General features: G+C 39.2%; 1 protein-coding gene across 1 annotated transcript in view; it reads right to left on the bottom strand.

Moving 5' to 3' along the window:
- Positions 1-6,353: 6,353 nt before the first annotated feature.
- The window catches only part of FRMD4B (FERM domain containing 4B), a gene marked incomplete at both ends in the record, with an annotated part of 179,538 nt that continues 163,339 nt past the window's right edge, over positions 6,354-22,552 (bottom strand). The window contains 6 exons of the mRNA XM_079712814.1: positions 6,354-6,474; positions 10,288-10,420; positions 14,189-15,000; positions 16,176-16,295; positions 20,255-20,402; positions 22,064-22,120. Coding sequence (XP_079568940.1) covers positions 6,354-6,474; positions 10,288-10,420; positions 14,189-15,000; positions 16,176-16,295; positions 20,255-20,402; positions 22,064-22,120 — 1,391 coding nt within the window. The remainder of the gene's footprint in view (positions 6,475-10,287; positions 10,421-14,188; positions 15,001-16,175; positions 16,296-20,254; positions 20,403-22,063; positions 22,121-22,552) is intronic.

Genomic DNA, 22,552 nt, shown 5'->3' with positions numbered 1-22,552 from the left:
AGACGTAGGTTTGAATTTTAGCTTTACAACTTAGCTTTACAACTTGGTGGTCATGCCACCAAGGCCACAGTAACCGTCCTGAGCCTCTTTATATCCTTTTCTTTTCTTCTTCTTTTTTTTTTGGTGGTGGCGGGGAGGCATGCCGCGCGGCTTGCGGGATTCTTAGTTCCCTGACCAGGGACTGAACCCATGCCCTTGGCAGTGAAAGTGCAGAGTCCTAACCACTGGACCGCCAGGGAACTCCTTTATATCCTTTCCTGGGATAAGACCACCTCTGTCATACAGTTGAAGGAAGGATTAAATGAAGTAATGTATCTTTAGCACTTAGCCCATCGTAGCAACTATAACGAGAGCTCAAAAATGACAGCTTTCTTTATTACCTATATTTCCTTAATTCTGGAATAATCTGTCCTCCTATTTTTCAGTTTCTAAAACTGGCTAAGCTTCTCCTGGCTTTTAGGGCCATATGCCATTCTCTAAGCCCTAGGAGAGCTTCTTTTCCTTCTTGCTTAACTGGATCTTTTCTTACCAATCCCTAAGTCAGGCTTCAGCATCACTGCCAGAAAGGTCCCATTGTGTCCCACAAACCTAAGGTATTATCCACATCCCCTTTCTTCTCACCACTCTTGGCCCCCATAGGAGTAATGATCATTTTAAGTTACTCCAATTGCTCACTTCTATTTCTCCCTCATTGCACTGTAAGCTTCAGGAAGACATTGTATTTTCACTGCCTAGGGCAGCGACTGACACATAGTTGGTGTCTTAATAGTTGTTGGATATGTGGTTTTTCAAGTTACATAAATCTCTCCCCCACCCTCAGAAAACAATTATCTCCTTCACTTCCCCCTTCCTCCCTCCAAAATTGAGAAATCTCTGCTTTAAATACCGGAAAGCAGCCCACACAAGCATCAAGCATCAAGCCCATAGGGGCTGATGTAACACCTTTTCCTAGATACGTCACCCGGGGCTTCTCAGTGGGGTATTTTGGGCAGGTTGGATAAAACAACTGTTTGTTGTGTTGGATCATCCCATGCCTTTGCAGTATGTTTAATGTCCCTGGTTTCTAAATGCCAGCAGTACTTCCAAATCATTAGGAGATTCCAAAACACAGCAACACATTTCCAAATGCCTCAGTTGGAAATCACTAAACTTTTAAGCCTTGGGCACTTCATGAATAGTATAAGTATTCAAGAAAAGATAATTATTGGAAACTCATAAGTTAGGTCAACTCCCATCCCCTCCCAGGTCCCAGGATACGGTCCTTGTCAAGGCTGCTGGTATCCGAAAGCAAAAGGAAATGGTGAGAATGTGTTTGTATGTGTGTTAGTGTTAAGAACAGCACTCAGGTAAGTATCACCATCACAGAGCTCATGCATAGTTCCTATTTTCTTTTGCAGGGAAGATAGACTCGCTCAATGAATCACAAAAGGTAGAAGAGGATGGAAGTGTACTAAGGACATTCTGGAAGTGGGCTCAGGTTCTAACAGAGTATTACTCTTCAGAGATTACTCTAAAGAGTAATCTCAGATTTACTCTTTCCAAAGAGAATCAAAGAGCTTAGGCCACAAGCACAGACATCTCATAGAGCTGAATCCTGGCAGGAGTCCTCAGGGCATGGCTGGAATAGCATATAAACTTCATGCCATCATACTGCCCCAAGCAATTAGAAATGGGGAAGGATCAATAGATATTTTCAGTGCTCCTGGTCAATATTTAGTTCATTATCTGTGATGGTAACAAGTCTGTTTGCTGGCATGGGACATTTCATTGACTAGAAAACAATTTAAGAAATGTACTTGGTCTACTGATGAGCTCATAGAGCAATAAATAATGCAACCTCGTGGGCAACCATGTAAGACTAGGTAGTACCCTAAATAAGGGTTATCTTGACCTGTGTTTGGACTGAAGCCTGCTTCTCTGCCTTTCTCCCACAGGTAAATGAAAGAAAACTGCGCCCATTATCTTTAATAAGTAATGAGCAAGGGAATCTGAGCTTAGCATATATCCACTCAATTTTCATTCACATATTTTTTTTTTTTTTTTTTTTTTTGCGGTATGTGGGCCTCTCACTGTTGTGGCCTCTCCCGTTGTGGAGCACAGGCTCCGGACGCGCAGGCTCAGCGGCCATGGCTCACGGGCCCAGCCGCTCCACGGCATGTGGGATCTTCCCAGACCGGGGCATGAACCCGTGTCCCCTGCATCAGCAGGCGGACTCTCATCCACTGTGCCACCAGGGAAGCCCAACATATTTTTTTAAAAATCCTGTTTGCTCCCCTTACTGTGGAGACACTGTTCATGGAACAACAAGGTGGTAGCAGTTTATGAGTTGCAGTGTGACAAGTCAGGATCTATTTCCTGCTTTTCTCTCAATAGCTACAGGACTTGGCAAATTACTTGAGTTTTCTAATTCTCAGATTCTGTAAAATGGAGATATAATAGCACTATGTACCTCACTGGGCTGTTGTGGGGATGACATGAGCAAATACATTTTTGCAGAGGGACATACCTTTCTTTTTCCTGCTCCATGTGGCACAAGGAAGAGGAGGCAGAGGAGTAGAAAAGACCTATGGAAATCCAGAGGAGGGCACAGGAATGGAGTTAGAAGCATGGCAGATGAAGGGCCCAATATGCTTTGTGCTGAAAGGTGAGTTAAGTTGTGCATCATCTTCCGGACTCCATATATGTGTTAAAAGATTTTTCTCTCTGGAAATGGACTGCATTTTGTGAGATCATAGAGCACTATGAATGACTTGCCTTATTTTTTAAAATTATTTTATTTTATTTATTTTTGGCTGCGTTGGGTCTTCATTGCTGCATGCGGGCTGTCTCTAGCTGCGTGGAGCAGTGGCTACCCTTCGTTGCGGTGCGCGGGCTTCTCATTGCGGTGGCTTCTCTCGTTGTGGAGCATGGGCTCTAGGTGCACGGGCTTCTGTAGTTGTGGCGCGCAGGCTCAGTAGTTGTGGCTCGTGGGCTCTAGAGCACAGGCTCAGTAGTTGTGGTGCACGGGCTTAGCTGCTCCTTGGCATGTGGGATCTTCCCGCACCAGGGCTCGAACCCGTGTCCCCTGCATTGGTAGGCGGATTCTTAACCACGGCACCACCAGGGAAGCCCGACTTGCCTTATTAGTAAGTGTGGAGGTAGCACTTCCTTTGACAGAACTCCAGATCAGTGTTACTCAAGGGGTAATCTAGAAAGTCTGTTACTAGAACTTGGGACAAGCTAAGAACAGAAATTCTAAGTCAGTGTTTAAAAACTTGGATTGAAGCTTGACAGAGTAGTTTTATGTCTGATGAATCTAATAATAAATACGAATGTATACTTCTGTATTTCTTATTTTATCTCTCTAGTAATAGATATTTTCTTAATTTTTTTCCCTTAATAATTCACTTTATTTCACTTTACAGAATATAGGTCCACAATGACTGAAATTTTTAAAAACAGGACTTTCTCCACTGATAGTTTAGAAAAAACATCAAAACTTTTCCACACTACCAAAGAAAGTCGTTATTCCAATTCTGAAAGCTCTTAAAGACTGATGTTTGAAGCTTTGTTCCTAAGAACAGTCTTTAAACTAATAGTTCAAAACAATTCTGGAATCTTTAGTGCTTAACATTAAGCTTTTATGAATACAAGGAAGAATCTTGAATAATTTTCTCAAATATAGAAAAAAAATTAAACATCCAGGAAGGTGAGGCAATTTTTTCAATCCACCTTGTAAAACATACATCTTTATGAGGTAGATCAATATACACTGACAAAGGGTGAGGCCCAAGAGGTTTTGGTGAGAAAATAAGTTGTAAAACTGTACTTGTAATATGATGCTTTTTTAAAAAAATTACTATAGGCATAGAAAAAAATCTGAACTGCTATACAATAAATTAACAATTTATCTGGTAATGTTAGGCTTATAGGGCACAACTATGTTTTTATGTTATATATTTTCTTCATGTTTGAAATTAAAATGAGTATATGATATTTTGTAATAAAAAACATCAATTTGACATGTTGAAAAATTTATCTCTGTCACTTTACAGTTATTAATAAGCATATCAATAATGTGGTTGAGAAATGTTTTCCAAAAAAGATGAGGGGAAAATCATTTAGCAGCCCCACTGTGCTTCCATTTCTATACCTTCTTTTTCCATTTGGGAGCCAAGTGTTTTTTGTTTTTTCAAGGTACACCTGCAATTCTGAGCATACCATTTATTGAACAGGAAAAGGTTATTTCCATTTAAGGTACTTGCACAGAAATACTAATCTCCCTACATTTCACTTCCCACTCCCTTCTCCCCATTGTCCGGGATTAAAAGATGTCAGATGAAATACATTCTTGAATTTAAAAGACCTGTTTGCCAGTCTGATAAACTAGAATGAATGACTTGTTACAAATAAACAACATTAGTAAGATTAGGAAGCCTACATTGGTTATCCTCCATGAGGTAATAATCTACCGTATTTCACCAATTCTAAGACAATTTTATTCTAAGACACAGCGTTACGTTATGTCTCACTAAGAAAAAAAAACCGAAAACACCGCCAATTCGACTATAACACATCAGCAATCAAAAGATGCACCCTGATTTCAGGGATGTAAGTATGAAAAAGTGGGCATCTTGGAATCAATAAAATATGGCAATACCGTAACTAAAAATCTACAATCTTGTCCAACCTGATTACTTGAAGGAGAGTACCTTCAGCTGGTTTGTATGAACCTTGGACATAAATGGAAGGAAGGATACATAAACACTTTCAGTAGCACGCCTTTCATTTATTGACCTATGTAAAAAAAATAATAGGTCTAAAAAAGTCAGAACAGTAAAAGAATATGCAAAAGGCTATATCTGTTTCTAGAAGGCTATACAAATATGCAAAAAGGAATAAGTTATTTTTTTGCATGTCTTTTTGTTTTCCAAATTTTTTTCCCCCAAACTTCATTTTCAATGATACAAATGACTAAGGACCAGTTTAACAAATCAACTTTATGTATATATTACATGCTTTGGAATATAGAAAATGTTCCCCAAAAGTTGTTCAGAAACTTCTCTATTCACAATATGAACAAGGAAACTGTATAAAAGAGGGAGAAGGAGCACCTTTTATGGAATTCTGAAGCAGAGTAAAGATGAAAAAAAAAAGATCCATGTAGAATATGGAAATATTTGTTAACAAAAAAAAAAAAACCAACCCAAAACATCCAACGATAAACCATAGCGAATTATTTCTTCCAAGGACAGTATGAGGTAGTTTTAGCCTCATAATTAAATTTATGGCAGCTTGGAAGGTTTTCGTTTTTGTTTTTAATGACTAATCTTGCTTTTGTCACTTGGTGACTTAGAACTACCTGGGGAATCCAGACAATATGCTTACTCTTCAAATGTTCACAATTTTAAGGCACACAATTCATCTAAAATGATGTGGTGTTCGTGTTTTTTTTTTCTTTATATTGTGTTGGGTTCTTGCTGTATCACCTTAAAATACTTTTTCAAACTCTTGGTTATAAAAACTTTCCATATCAAGTCTGCCATTGCAATGACAGCTGCGTTGGAGTTACCAGCCTGAACAATAGCTCATCATGCCATTGGAATAGAAAGAAAAAAGGAACTCCACGATAGTGTACCTTAGAAAATTCTCCAAGCAGAGTTTGTCCGTTACGCAGTGGGCTGCTTCATTTTTCCCCAATCTGCTACCATGAAGTTATATATTACAGGATGCTACAGCCATAAGTCTTTCCAGAACCCATTTTATGGTGCTTATGAAAACCATCACTCTTGATAATAGCCTAAAAACATTTACACTCATTCAGGACTTCATGAAAAATCCGGCTTCTCTTCAAGTAATTTTCTAATACTGTCTAAATTGTTCATGTCCGGGGTAGACATAGTATGTAATTCTTCACCAGCTTACAAATTCCAACTTTCCGATGGTGAGCAGTGACGAGTTTCTGGCTTCCCTTCTCTCATCATTCTGAATTGTGCTCTGAAATTTCCCCTGTCCTTCTTCCCTATTGGAGACCCTGAACGCACTTTTCACAGTTTTGAGGTCTGCCTTCAACAACTTTTGTTCTCTTAAAAAGTGCTTGCTCTTGGTAAAGGCTGAGTCCTCCTTGGCAATGGTTCACATGTGGTCTTGACCTTGCTCTGTTAGGTTAGCACCTAGACTTGGAAAGGTGGGTTGTTGTTCAGGGGTTTTGTGCGGCTTAGTGTGTGATTCACCTCCGGGGCCACGGGAGTCCTCTCTTCCACCTTGGATGCCTTTAGGTTTCTACAGCCAACAGCCTTCTGGGAAGACGAACACATTTTGCAAGGCACACTAGTGTGAGAACGCAGGGCTCGGTCAAGAGGCTCAACTGCAGTTCAGACTAATGTTCCAGGCTTTGAGTCTTCATGCCAAAAGAGCCTCTGCTCACTATTCTCCAGGCTGTCTTCCAGCGGGTTTCCCTCTGTATTGTCCAGTTGACCGGTCTCTGTGTATGGTCTATGAAAGGAAACCAGGAAAGTTACAACTTGTTGTCATTTTTGTTCCCAGAGTACAAAGATTACTATACTCAAAGACGTTAGTAGAAAACACTGTTAAGAAAAGTATCCAAAACTTGGAAATAAGGCAAGGGATGACTGTGTGTTTTTTCAACGTCATACTGGAACATGGTCTCACAGGCCCATGCAAGGAGTATTTACTTCTCTTGAGAGATAGACTTTTGTCTAACTTACATTTACCATGGATGAGGACCCAGACTGTGTTAAGTTACATGTTAACTTGGGGGTTTCTGTTTGGAAGAAATACAAATAACTTCCGTCTAGTAGAAAGATTACGGTCATAGTTTTATTGCCCTGTAGGATATTAACTGGTTTTGTATTGAATTGAGTAGTCTCATCTCAGTACTCTCCCTTTCAGTGTGTGGAATTCAGTCTCTTGAATTATCTGGGAACCAGCTTTAGCATTCTGTTAGTTCTCTCATGAATGAGTTAAATAAATCTTCGACATATGTTCATTTTAGGTTTGTGTGAGAGTTGTATTTTTGACTTTTGAAGTATTTTTGACAGCTACACTTTAAGCAGTCTTCAAATTCAGGGAAATATACTAGATGTTTTTCTTAGAAACAAAGGAATATACTTAAAGGGAGGCGAGGGTACCTTGGGACATATTTTACATCCCTAGGGTGCATGGGTCAAGTGTAAATTGGAAACAGCATCACATAAAACAATCACAGGCCCATTTGGAAAGTACGTCCAAAAGAAGGCATCCTATTATACAGACCATTCCAATAAGCAAAACCTCATTCCTGTAATAGCAGGTTAGAATAGGTTAGATAGTTAGTAGCTTTCTTTTTATTTTAAACTTCAATGTCTTTTAGTACAGGTGAATAAAAAGTCCTTTGGAAAAGAGCTTTGGAAATAAACACTATGCAAAACCAGATATTTAGTGGTTTTTTTCTAATATAAAAACAAAAGCAGATTTCTGTAACTTCACACATCACTCAGAACAAGCGAAACTGCTGCTATGCAAGAAGCAACACACCGATTTGAGGGACTGTACTTACTACAGCTGGCTACGCTTAAAAGAGAATTGAAAACTGATCTCATTTCTGGAGACACAACCATTCTCCGAGACAGAAGCCCTTGGTTCTGCCTAGTAATAGGGAGTGTTCAGTAAGGAAGAGGATAGGAAATGGAAAACAGGAAGTGAAAGAAAAAAAGTTATTTGAAAACACAGTTTGCAGCAGCAGAGCCAGGAATTTGACTATATTACATACGAGGTAGCAGAGGAGACTTCAACATTTCTAATTTTAGGAAGTTTATGCTGCTAACAGTTATACTACATCATACAAGGAAAAACATTTTATTGGTATAAATTTGTAGCTTTCTATAATATTAAGACCTGGACACTCCGAGGTAGGAATCTCTAAATAACATGCACTTCATTTTTAAAAACATACTGATCTATGGCTAAGCATTTCAAATCTTCAATTTAAGGGCAGATCTAAAGTTTTTTATCTTTATCTTGAAACCCAATTTTTCTCTTATTTTAATAATTACATTTTCATAAAAAATAACAATGCAGTTTTAGAACAAATTTCTAAAGCTTTATGGAGGATTGTTATACTTGCCTTATTAATAAGTCAAGTTAAATTGATCAGACTGTACATGATAAAAATAAAATCCTAAACGGACAAATGGGTAGAAATAAGCATTCCCATAATTCTCTGGGATAGGAGGGTACGTTGGCAAATCTTTCTAGTAAGCAGGAGCTTAAAAAATATGCTTTTCGGGCTTCCCTGGTGGCGCAGTGGTTGAGAGTCTGCCTGCCGATGCAGGGCACACGGGTTCGTGCCCCGGTCTGGGAAGATCCCACATGCCGCGGAGCGGCTGGGCCCGTGGGCCATGGCCGCTGAGCCTGTGCTCCGGAGCCTGTGCCCCGCAACGGGAGAGGCCACAACAGTGAGAGGCCCGCCTACCGCAAAAAAAAAAAAAAAAAAAAAAAAAAAAAAATATATATATATATATATATATATGCTTTTCAATTTAATCCATTAAACCAACTTATTGGAATGTGTCCTAAGGAAATAATCTAGAATTCAGACAAATATTTTGCACAAAGTATTGTATTTTATTTACAATAAAAAAAGAAAGAAAATTTAAAAGCCATTTAAAATCAAACTATGGGGAACTGTTAATAAAGTACGGCAAATTTATTGAGTGGAATATCATATGGTTGCATAAAATAAGGTTTAAAGAGTTTTGTAAAAAAAAAATGGGAACACATTTTCTACAATGAGCTCATATTATGTGCACATGTACACATACACAATAGGGGTCTTTAAATAGTTTCTAATTTCCTGTATATCATGCCCCTTCAGACTCTGCTATCAAGCCATGTTGGCCTGGCTGTAACAGATGGACAGACTTTGTAAAAACAGACTGTCTCTAAAAATGTTTAACACTTCCTGAGTCCTATGAAAGTGGTGTTAGGATATTAGAACTGTCTTATGCCCTGAATGGTTTGTTTTACATCATGTCTAACTCAGTCAACAAAAACAAAAGTGAAAGTATACAAACAGGAAAATTATTTGCAAATGTATTATACAAAATGATTAGAACTGAATTGAAAAAGTTCAGCTCAAATTTTGGGCCAAAGTCTTCCTGCTCTTAACTCATTTGCAAGCATTATTTACAGAAGTCCAAGCTATCTGACATCCTCTGAAGTATATTTTCATTAAAATTCTATTTTGAGCATGCCCTTTGTTGAGTTGAGACAATTGGCCTAATATTTCAAGCCAAGAAAAACTTTTGCTAAATATGGAAAAGAAAAACAAGCTTTTGGGGTTGAATTATCTCCAATTTGCTTATAACACTGAGTGCTTTAGTAAGAAACTAACCTCAAATTCACCAGTATTCACCTTTAAAAGTTATTGTCTATGTAAGCCTCCTATGCCTGATGCAATCTGACTTAAAGAAAGCAAAATTAAATTTTCTTAAACAAAAACAAAAAGCAACAGAAAATGCTTTACTTCTTGGCACCAGGGGTACAGGTTATATTCTGTGAGAAGGTGATTGAGAAAAATGACCACTTCAAGTTTAACTCCTCCCATGTATACAAAGAATTGAAAAACGTAATCCAGAGTTTGCAATCTTTTTAATAATCACATTTTAACAAATTGACCTTATCTATTTCCTCTAAATGTTTACAAAGAACTACTATGACAGACACACAGGACAGCTGGCTGCGTCTGTTGCTTCTTAATGAACATAGGGTTAGACACAAAAAGGCAGCAAATGTTTGAAATCAAGCCCACCAACTGTCTATGAGGAATCTTGGCATGAACAGCCTTTTCTGGGATAGAGATATTTTTCCTGCAAGGTTCCAGAAAAGTCTTAACTGGGTATATCAGTGGTACAGTTTCAAGTATAGCAATTAAAAAGAACCCTTCAGACACAAAATTTAATGTACAGGACTCTAAGAAGAGGGTCAGATTTGAATGAGCTAGATTGAGCACCAGCGAGTTTTTTCTTAAAGGGCCAGATATTTTTGGCTTCGTCGGCCATGAAATCTCTGTTGCAACTATTCCGCTCTGCCCTCATAGTACAAAAACAGCCATAGGTAACATGTAAATAAATAAGCATGGCTGTTTTCCAATCAAAATTTATTTATAAACATAGGTGGCAGCCGGTCTTAGACTACAATTTGCCAACCCTTGAGCTAGATTACTTAGCGTTCATAAAATAAAACTGGATTTCTGAATTCTTTAGACCAGGAACAGGGTACTGAAAGTTTTAAGCATGCCTTTCTCACCTGCCTGGAGAGGGCAAAGGATTATAGACGTTGCCATAGCAGCTGGTGTAGGAAGAATGTGCCAGGGTCTCGTATTCAGATAGCCCTATAGTTATCTGGGTCCTCCAGTTCCCGGAAGCATTTGTAGAAGACACTAGAAATAAAAATGAAAAAAGACAAAATTAGTGGGACTATTCAAAGTGAGAATTGTTTAGGCCATTTAGATGTACATCAATCAGCTGTGTGCAGAGTAGAGCTTACCAGCCAATGTTTGGAACCAACAGAGTTCCTATTCCAATTTGGTTACTTACTGGCCATGTGACATTGGGCAAATAGCTTATGTTCTTTAAGCTTTAGTTTCTTTGTCTGTAAAGTGGGGATAATAATATAAATATATTCTGTATAGGGATGATACCAGGATTAAATAACCTAATTTGTACAAATATTTAGCACTGTGCCTAGCCATAAATGATAACATTATTGTTATAAATGTGAATAAAGTTAATTGAAAGACATGCTATAAAAAAATAACCCAAAAGACAAGCCAGAAAAAAAATTCTCATATATTGAAAGAATCTTCCCAGTGTCCCAGTCAGGCTATGGTGGCTGGGATAGCTTCATAGGCTCAATTGTGAAGGTAAGATGACAAGTTTGAGTTTGTGGAGGCCTTTAGAGGAAAAGCATTCCATACGTTGACTTGTTGAGACTTGCTCGTTCCCCAGCCACAGGCAATATTGGGCCACTAGCAGCATCAAGGCACATTTTTGCCTTTTAAAAAGAAGTTTTGGGGGTGGGGTAGGGGAGGGAAACTAGTATAGGAAAGATTTCAGGAAGAAGAGATTTAGTTCTTCTGAGGGACTAATCTGTAACAAGACAAGGGCATACACAAAAAAGAATGAAATAATGCCATTTGCAGCAACATGGATGGACCTAGAGATTACCATACTAAGTGAAGTCAGCCAGACAGAGAAAGACAAATATCATATGATATCACTTCTATGTGGAATCTAAAAAGTGATACAAATGAACTTATTTACAAAACAGAAACAGACTCACAGACTTCGAAAACAAACCTGGTTACCAAGGGGAAAGGTGTGGGGAGGATAAATGAGGGATTTCGGAGTAACAGATACACATTACTGTGTATAAAATAGATAAACAACAAGGACCTACTGTACAGCACAGGGAACTCGACTCAATATTTTGTAATAACATATACGGGAAAAGCCTCTGAATATATATATACACACATATATATGTAAACATAAATATATATATGCATGTATAACTGAATCACTTTGCTTTATACCTGAAACTAACACAACATTGTAAATCAACTATACTTCAATAAAAAAAAAAATTTTAATGGTTAAAAAAAAAATAGACAAGGGCATAATTTGGGAGCAAAACCCAGTGAATGCCTCATCGCTGGGCGTTTGCTGTCCTGTCTCTAAAACCAGTCCTGCCCCATGCCTAGGCTGCACAATGCCATGCCAGTCATCCAAGACTCAAAACCCCCGCACCTTTCCTGGAGCCTTCCAGCTCTCCTCCATTTCCTGCTCCTGGAGGCCAACCTCTTCCTCTTCTCTGTCACACCCACAAAGCACATGTGACAGTGCAAGACAAACACATTTCAAAACTCATCTGTGGTCCTGCATGCCACAAGGCTTTGACTCAAAGATATAACATTCCCACTTTAAGCTTCCAGGAAGGTTTCATAACTCAGAGGTGTGGTGGTTAGGATGTCTGAGCTGTGACCGAATTCCTACTCTGCCACTTAATTAGCTTTGGAGCTCGGGCAGGGTCATTTAAACGCTCTAAGTCAGAACTGCCTCAGCTGCAAGAGTAGAATAATAATAATATACATAACAACAGCACTCATTACATAGAACTGCTGCATACGTTAAGTGGGAGAGTATACATAAAGCGCTGAGCAGGTCGGGTGGCACAGGGTAAGTTGCCAGTAAATGGTGATTGTCCTTACTACTAAAACTGAGTCACCCAGAGAGCCTTTAGGTGGCTGGAAGAGATTACAAAACCCCTGACTAATTCAGCAAATAATCAGAAACTTATCTCTCTATGAGAATGATGCGTGCCTGTTATAAAACATTTCTGTAGCTATAAAATGTATAATTCTGGGAGCACTGATTCCATCCATCCAATTCCTTAAAATGTGATGCCTTTTGGCCTATGGGGCCAAATCCTGCTGGTATCAGCAAGGTTCACACACTCACACTGGGTCCAGGAAGTGTTATCTCCATTCTCACCTTTGCCCCAGTCCTGAGCCAACAGCCAGGAATGTTGAAGTTTCTGAGTTACACCTGCTTCTCCCTGGCCTCGCTGTTTAAAGAGGCATTACCCCAGTGCTGTGCCCTGATGACCATCCACATGCATCCCAGCCCTCTTTCTTTGGTTTCTGAAACACCCAGAAATTGAAGGGGAAGAAAGACATTCTCTAATCAGAGCCACAGATAAGAAATAACTACAGGAGGCTTTTCATATGTTAGATGTGTAATAAATGGGAAAGTCCAAGCAGAAGTCCAAAGTCCTGGACAAATACGAGAACACTAGAACCCAGATGGACATCTCCATGGAGATGCCTCTTGTCAACAACATTAGGAAACTTTTAAAGGAAAACTTTTCACCGAAGATCACACAATGATTCAGGAATCCCTGAGCTATGTCTCACTAAGGTGTCATGCTTGAAAGAGGGGGCGAGACTCATGACCTCATGTGGTTTGAGAATTCATCCATTTCTTAGAGCTTTAATATTGCTTAATTTTCATATAGTCCTCTGGCTGCTAACTAGACTGTGAATTCATCCAGGCCAGGAACTGGCTTGAAACTGGATCCTCAGTATCTATGCCTGCTTGTTTGCTGAATAAATGAAACCCTGGGCAGACTCTCCATTTAGGCCCCCATTTCTCTCCTTAAAGTATGCCTAGCACAGCTGGAGGTACGCAGTAAACCCTCCAGGAACAGAAGTGGAGTTAGGGACCAAAGTCAACACGTGAAGAGAACACCTCTAATCCAAATTATCTTTGACAGTCCCTTAAATCAGCCATAAAGTGGAATACATATGATTACTGAATTAAGACCTGCAAAGTACTTAGAACACTGCCAGGAACAGTGGTTAGTAAATGCCACCTCCTATCAGACTCATTAGAAGCCTTACACAGAGACCTGAGCATTTGGAACGAACTGCCTTTAGATAATCCAATTCCTAGTTGTGAACAGGGAAAGATGTATAACCTTAATGGTTTTCTGCTTACATGAAGGATTTATGCTATTCTCTTAATATATCAAACCTCGACGCCCTGAACATTTATTTATTTATTTATTTTTATTGAAGTATAGTTGATTTACAATGTTCTGTTAGTTTCAGGTGTACAGCACAGTGATTCAGTTTATGTAGACATATATATATATATATATATATATATATATATATATATATAGGTATGTCTGTGTGTGTGTGTGTATATATATATATATATATATATATATATATATATATATATATATATAATGTTCATTTTCAGATTCTTTTCCCTTATAGGTTGATTACAAAATATTGAGTATAGTTCCCTGTGCTATACAGTAGGTCCTTGTTGGTTATCTATTTTATATATAGTAGTGTGTATCTGTTCATCCCAAAGCCCTGAACACTTTAAAGAGATGTGACTGTCAATGGAAGACCTAGAAAAGATAAAAATATATGAAAGCCCCTAACCCAGGGCAGCACAGAGAGTAGGTGCTCAATCAATGTTTGTTGGACTTGAATCTGTGGCTCTACTCAATGGCTACCACTCTCCTGATCTTGGGTCCTGGTCTCATGACCCTTGAGGGGAGTGGTTTGGGGTAGGTGGGGAACATGAGGTAAAGGAAATCTGGATATCAAGGGCCTCCGCAGTATTCTTACCTGAAGAGTAGGAAGACGCTCGGCTGCTTGGAGAACAGGGCACCTGCAGCCCGGCAAAGCCCAGGCTCCTCTGCGATCCCCTGTCCGAATCAAAGCTAGTCTGTGTGCTGTGGCCTTGCTCCTTTTGCCCAGAGGCCCGCTGGTACCAGCCACGCAGGTGCTCTGCCACTAAGGCCTTGTGGATGTTTTTGGTGATGTGCTCTGACTTGGCAGCAGCCTTCCTCGGCAGCCGGAGAGTTGCATACGGGTTATGGGGCACCCGGTCGACCTCGTCTTCGTGAAACGACCTGCTGTAGTCCCTTGGGTGGTCATATCCATAGTGGGCGGAGGACCGGTAGGAAGGATTGACACTGTACTGTCCTTCAGTGTCGTTCTCGTAGACGTAGCCACCACTGTAATGCAGATCACACTCTGCATATGGCATGTACCCGGCAGTGTAGTAACTGGAAGAAGGCTGCTCCTGACTCTTTGAGTAGACGCCATTCTTCAGATTATCCTTTTGTGCTAGGTTGGGCATGCTTCCTGAATTTGAAGTCGAAACGTTCTGTTTCTTGGACCTTCTCCGACCCCTGGAGCGAGTGTCCAGAGTTTGGGTGGTGTAACAGGGGCCGGCCACAGGTGTCACGCAGTAATACTCTGTGCTTGACTGGCTGGTATAGGAAGACCCGTCATCCAGGATTTCTGTGCTGCTGCTTCTTTGGGATTTGGAGAGGGAGAGAAATGGCTTATCATGGTCCATCTCAGAGAGCAGATGAGACTGGGACTCAAGGCTTCCACTCCGCTGGCGGCAGTGCTGAGATGAAGATTCAGGTCTGAAAGAGGAGGAAGCAAACTTGTAAAAGACAAACAAAGGAAGGAGGACCGAGGGAAGGGAAGGGGACACCACATTGAACGATTTAATAGCTCCTGAACTGCACTAGGATTTTTAAGGTTTCCAAAGCTGAACACACAACAGAAACCACTGGGTTCACATGGTCAAAATGAGAAAAGAAATCGATTCTGTCAACTGGGCGATCCACATCCTTCCTTGACAATAGGGAAGATAAACTGATGCTGTATAACCTACATCAAAGCCTAAGAAAAATCCCACATGTCTTTGGAGGGTTCTTTCTTCCAACAGGATAGCAGGATACATAGACTAGGGTGAACGCAGCATTTGTGGGGGAACAGAGTCTGGCTTTGACATTGGAGACATCTGGGTTGAGTTACGGCTCCATCATTTCCCAACCGTATGAATGTGGACAAGATATTTAACTAATGTCCCTCCCTCCTCTGTAAAATGAGGAAAAACACAGTATCTAGTATCTCCAGTCAGACTTGTTGTGGGGACCAGATAATATAGTGCATATAAAATAGCACAGCCTTCAGTAAACACTTCAAAATGTTGCTACTGTCATTATCTTCATCCTCACCATTGAATAACAAATGGTAATGTCCAGTTGGAAAAATTAAGGCACAAAAAATCCAGTATCTACCCAAACCACGTACATTTTTAAGCACATTTTCTTGGCTCACATATTTGATCTGTTAAGTGCATAGAAAGTGTAGAGCCATAAAATAAAGTCCACTGCAGAAAGTGATTAAAAACACAGTGAAGGGACTTCCCTGGTGGCACAGTGGTTAAGAACCCGCCTGCCAATGCAGGGCACACGGGTTCAAGCCCTGTTCCGGGAAGATCCCACATGCTGCGGAGCAACTAAGCCCGTGTGCCACAACTACTGAGCTTGCGCTCTAGAGCCCGCGAGCCACAACTACTGAGCCCATGCGCCTAGAGCCCGTGCTCCACAACAAGAGAAGCCACTGCAACGAGAAGCCCGCGCACCACAACCAAGAGTAGCCCCTGCTCGCTGTAACTAGAGAAAGACCGCAGGCAGCAATGAAGACCCAACGCAGCCAAATTAAAAAACAAACAAACCACAGTGAAGTAAAACAAAACCTTAAAGCAAAAGTCAACAGAGAGAAAGCAACTGGAATGAAGCCCTCTTACTGCAAGTGGCTGCTGCTGTACGCATTCCGGGTGAGAACAGGTGTGGTGGGCACGCTTAGCCCTCCCTGGGACCGCCTCTCCAGAGTTTTGTAAGGACTGCTGTGTGTCGACAGCATTTCTCTGTGACGGTAAAAAAAAAAGAGAGAGAATTCAGGAAATGAGGAGCCACCTAACATTTCTGGCAAACTTGTTATAAGCTGATTAGAAACTTACTGGAGGGGGGAGGAATAAATTAGAAGCTTGGGATTAACAATACACATGACTATATATAAAATAGATCATCAACAAGGACCTACTGTCAAGCACAGGGAGCTCTACCCAATATTCTGTAATAACCTATAGGGGAAAAGCATCTGAAAAAGAAGAGATATATGTATATGTATAACTGAATCACTTTGTTGTACACCTGAAACTAATACAACATTGTAAATCAAATTGCTCCAATATAAAACAAAATAAAAAGAGCCTGCTGTATAAAAAGATAAATAAAATAAAATTCAAAAAAATAATAATAAAATAGAATTTAAAATAAAATAGATAACCAACCAGAACCTACTGTATAGCACAGGGAACTATACTCAATATTTTGTAATAACCTATAAGGGAACAGAATCTGAAAAAATTATATCTAGGTATAACTGAATCACTTTGCTGTACACGTGAAACTAACACAACATTGTAAATCAACTATACTTCAATTAAAAAAAAAAAGGAAGGAAACTTACTGGAAACTGAGGAATGGGAACATAAAGAGATAATTGGGAAAACTGGCTTTGTGGCTTAGTATCCTGGTGCATCTTAGATGAGTCTTAGGGGAAGCACAAGTGATGTGACTCTGAGTCATAAATATGGAGGAAAAAACTAGAAGACGTTTAAAAAAGGGTGTACTGACATGAAGAACCTAGGGGTAAAACGGGAATAAAGACACAGACCTACTTGAGAATGGACTTGAGGATATGGGGAGGGGGAAGGGTAAGCTGTGACAAAGCGAGAGAGAGGCATGGACATATATACACTACCAAACGTAAGGTAGATAGATAGTGGGAAGCAGCCGCAGAGCACAGGGAGATCAGCTCGGTGCTTTGTGACCGCCTGGAGGGGTGGGATGGGGAGGGTGGGAGGGAGGGAGGGAGATGCATGAGGGAAGGGAGGTGGGAACAGATGTATATGTATGACTGATTCACTTTGTTATAAAGCAGAAACTAATAAAAATAAATAAATAAATAAATAAAAGGGTGTACTGAATAAAACAGACTGGAAGCAACGAGAGCAGGGCAGCAAATCCTTTCTCTGTAAAGAGCCTCACAGTAAATGTTTTTGGCTTTGTGGGCCAGATGATCTCTGTTGCAATGACTCAACTCTGCCCTTGAAGTAAGAGACCAGTGTAGACAATATGTATGTGAATGGAGGGGACTGCGTGCCAATCAAAGTTGACCGTGGACACTTAAATTAAAATTTCATACAATTTTTATGTCACAAAATATTACTGCTTTTGATTTCCGTTCCAGTATTTAAAAATCGAAAACCATGCTTAGCTCATGGGCCATACAAAAATAGGCTGCAGCATGAATTTGGGGAGTGGACTGTCATTCACAGCATCCTTAAATCACTTTGTCCACTTTCCAGCACAGTGAGAACACAATTTGAAGTTAATTTTTTAATTAAAAATGACTTTGATTACATTTCACTTGTTACAAAAGCATGTCAAGTTCATTGCAAAAAAGTTTAAAAATACAGATAAACATTTAAATGTCCATAATCTGATACCTCAGATAGTCAGAACACTAAACATTTTCAGATATTTTTACTAAGCATATATACTTATAAGCATTTATACTTTTATTGGGATTAACATACACACACTATTATATATAAAATAAATAACCAACAAGGACCTACTGTATAGCACAGGAAACTATACCCCATATTTTGTAATAACCTATAAGGGAAAAGAATCTGAAAAAGAATACACACACACACACACACACACACACACACACACACACACACGTATGTATAACTGAATCACTTTCCTGTATGCCTGAAACTAACATGACATTGTAATACAACTATACTTCAATTTTAAAAAAGCATTTATACTTTTAACAACAAAAAATGAGATCTTACTGTATATATATTCTCTTTCAAAACCCACTTAAAAATTTTGATTTAACATTTTATGTCACTTAATATTCACCTACACTGTTATTTTAATGAGTTTATAGTATTCCAGTGTAAAGACTGACCATAATTAAACAATCCACTAGTTGAGCATTTGGGCTGTTTTCATTTGTTACTAGTATAAACAATGCTGTGATAAGCATCCTGTAGTTAATTCAAGAGGAAAAATTCCTAAAAGCAAAATTGCTGGATCAAAGAGCAAACCCATCTTAAGCTATTGGGGATGGAGGCATAATAATTTTTAAGATAATGATTTTCCCAGTTATAATTCCTCTTGCTGAAATAGCTTTGTTTTCCCTAATATAATAAACACACTTGTCCAGTGTTATCTGATAGGACTTTCTTCAATTATGGAAATGTGCTATATCTGTGCTACCCAATATCAGCCATCAGCCACATGTGCCTATTAGGACTTGAAATGTGGCTGGTAGGACTGAGGAACCGAATTTTAAATTTTATTTACTTTTAATTAAATTGGACAGCACAGCTCTAGACATCTGGATCTCTATTGTTTAAGGCAACAGTTTTTAGATGCTAACCTACAAACTGGGGCTAATATGAGATAAAAGTTTTCACTGGTCTTTGACAAATTAGAAATATAACAAAATGTGGGTTTTCTTTTCATAAGCGAAAAATTATTTAATCTAAATAATCTTCCTTTATTTATTTATTTATTATTAATTTTTTTTTTTTGCGGTACGCGGGCCTCTCACTGTTGTGGCTTCTCCCATTGCGGAGCACAGGCTCCGGACGCGCAGGCTCAGCGGACATGGCTCACGGGCCCAGCTGCTCCGCGGCATGTGGGATCTTCCTGGACCGGGGCACGAACCCACGTCCCCTGCATCGGCAGGCAGACTCTCAACTACTGCGCCACCAGGGAAGCCCTAATCTTCCTTTTTTTTGAGACTAATTTCCATCTTTCCTGAGATGCACTATAATAATGGCTAATATCACATCACAGGCTTTGGAGTCAGGCTACCTAGGTTCAAATCCCAATTCTGACATTTACTAGTTGACAAAACCAACAAGTGATTCATGCTTTCTGGTCCTTGGTGTACTTATCTATAATTGGTAAGGATGGTAGTAATACAGTCAGGATTGTTGTGAGGATTAAATTTATTAATACATATTAAAACACTTCAAACGGTGTCTGGCACATAGTAAGTGCTCAATAAATGTTAACTTCATATTATTGTTATTATTATTATTACAACGATGACTGTATTTTGGATATGTAAATGTCATTTTTTTTTTCATGAAATCATAGTGCTGTTTGTTTGAACATTCTGATTAGGCAAAGTAAAAAGTTGGTAATCCTGTCTTGAGCCCTATGTAGAAAAAAAAAAAACAAAAACAAAACTAGTATTGATCCCTGCAGCCAAATTCTGGGAACCATTGGTCTGTCATCTTTTAAAAAGTTATTGCCCTGTTGTTATTGCCCTGATAGTATTTACTTGAGACACTTGAGAAGTTGTATTATCTACTTTACAGACTAAAAATGTACTGAAGTCCAATTTTCCTGTGAAAGTTCAGAAGTCAGTTCTCTCACTTGGTTTGGAAGAGTGGTATTTAATGACAGTTTTCTGAAACCGTGGGTGATAAAACAGAACTTTGGACACTATACCCAAATTCAGATTATAATCAATGTTCCTCTAATTTAATATAAATCAAATAGACTTTAAAATCAAGGAAACACCAAATACTTTTCAAAAGATCTCTTTAAAAACACTTCCACTTGTTACCAACAATAAATAACTGGGTTAGTTTGTATGCTTTGGTTTTACAAGATAACACTTTCTGAAAGAATAAAAAGGATAACGCAAAAATGGGTTGACTGTTTTGGAGAAAAGATCTCATAGTGGCAAGGCATTCACCTCACTGATAATGTGACTTCTTACCTGGACTGTCTGGTATCCACAAACTGTTCATTGATGGACGACTTTCTGAAATGGATTCTCTCAATCCCGAGAGACTTGGGAGGAAGAATTCTTGGAGAATGAGGTACTGAACTTGATTGCTGCCCAGCAAGAGTACAGGTGTCATTGGCTATAATAAGTAAATTGAATGAAAGAATAAGTAGGTAAATAAAAAAGTAAACAAATACCATGCCAAAACCTCCCAAAAAAGAAAGTGGAAGATTTGTCTGGTGAGCAAAGTGGTCTTCCAAAGATGATATTTTTAGAAGTACTTACGTTTCAGGAAATTTATTTTTATATTTTATACAATAGAAAAAAAATTACTGAATGTTCTTGTGGGGCCTGACCCAACTTATGCCAACTCAATAGGTGGCATGCTGAGCAAATAAATCTCTCAGGTGGAATGGGTAATACTATACTATACTTTTCTAGAATTATATTACAGAAAAACCTCAGTGTGTAAGGGGCCAAGAGGAAGCTGGCCTGTAAAGTGGGCCTGGATCAGTTTTGTTCAGCTTTACTTTTAAATTTGTCTTAATTTATTTTTTTATTTTTGGCTGTGTTGGGTCTTCATTGCTGCGTTCAGGCTTTCTCTAGTTGCAGTGAGCTACTCTTCGTTGCAGTGCACGAGCTTCTCATTGCGGTGGCTTCTCTTGTTGCAGAGCACGGTCTCTAGGTGCACTGGCTCAGTAGTTGTGGCACACAGGCTCAGTAGTTGTGGCACACAGGCTTAGTTACTCCGTGGCATGTGGGATCTCCCCGGACCAGGGCTCGAACCTGTGTCCCCTGCATTAGCAGGTGGATTCTTAACCACTGCGTCACCAGGGAAGCCCTGTTCAGCTTTACTTTTAACGTTCTTAGGCCTCCTTGGCTGACCAAAGGCTCATCCTATCATTAAAAGTGATGAATCTGATTTATGATAAGTCATTAGGGAATTGTTGTGTCTCCCACTGGTATTTGTATTTCCAAAGAGGAATGGCAAACATGATCAAACCTCAGCTCAAAGGAAGAATTCTGAAATGGTAGACTTTCATGAACCATTCCATTTGGGGGAAGATAAAGCAGTAGGGGTTAGTGGTTCCCCCAAATTCTTTAAATCACATCAAATAGATAGCGAGCTCCTCTGCTTAAGCACAAGGAAGGGATTACGAGGAAATACTCTGTCACTTGACATGAAATCCATTCCATCATGAAATATGTTGACCACAGGTCATTACAATAGATACAGTCTACCTCTAGGAAACCAACATAATGACATGTAACCCAATTTCTAAAATGTGTGTTTCTTCCTAAGAAAAATAAAATAAACTCCAACTTAACTGGAGTAAGTAGACAGTGATAAACTCTACCTTATTTCCTGGTAGTGTAGTGTAGGCTACACAACACTAATTTCCTGGTTTTGGTATTGGACACTAACTATATAAAATGTCACCAGCAGACAAAGCTGGGTGAAGGACTCTGTATTACTTATGCAACTTCTCTATAGTTACTTCAAACGTTAAAAAAAAAAAATCCTACAAAGCCTTACAAATCCTTATCAAGATACCTATTCACTCGAGTTATGGTACTCTGATTCCCTGAAGTCATGTGATTTGTACGGTACTGTATTTAATGCTGAGCTAACCTGTGTAGAAGTTAATCCTAATCCCCTGTTCCCAGCCATTCTGCATAAATGTAAGTTAGCTGTCTACTTTTTCCAGAAGAATAATAAACAGACTTTACTTAACTCAAAAATATTCTTAATATTTCAGAATATATAACGTTTTAAACTGAAAAGGGGGAGCTACTTACAATCATCATAGGTGGTAGTGTCAGACAAGGAGCTACCTTCTGATGGGATTATGTCTTCTGTGAATAAAATAAACTGCCTTTAGTATAATGGTGCATTTGGACACCCCTAATAGTTCAATAAAACCCTTTTCAATGGAGTGCATCTTATTTTTATTTAGATAAACACAACTAATTACAGTGCATTAGGAAGTTAACTATTGTAAGAATGAACTCATTGACTACTGAAGGTATAAACATCTTATATACTGTACAAATATTACATTGGATCATTTATTAAAGTGGAACAGAGTTTGAGAACGGTCCTTTGAGAATCTACTATACTGTTAGGATAATTTATTTTTTTTGAGCCCTCCCCTGAAGAGAAGGGCTTTTTCTTGGTAGCGTGTGGTGGTCACTTGTGGTGCATAAGCTTCTCAATCAGACCAGGGTTTCTTAACAGTGGGTGGCCCTACTGACATTTTGGACTGGATGATTCTTTGTTGCAGGGGG

Source organism: Hyperoodon ampullatus (genome assembly GCF_949752795.1).
Source record: "Hyperoodon ampullatus genome assembly, chromosome: 10".
NCBI classification, from domain to species: domain Eukaryota; kingdom Metazoa; phylum Chordata; class Mammalia; order Artiodactyla; family Ziphiidae; genus Hyperoodon; species Hyperoodon ampullatus.
The sequence above is the reverse complement of the archived record's forward strand: the minus strand, read 5'-3'. Positions and strand labels throughout refer to the sequence as shown.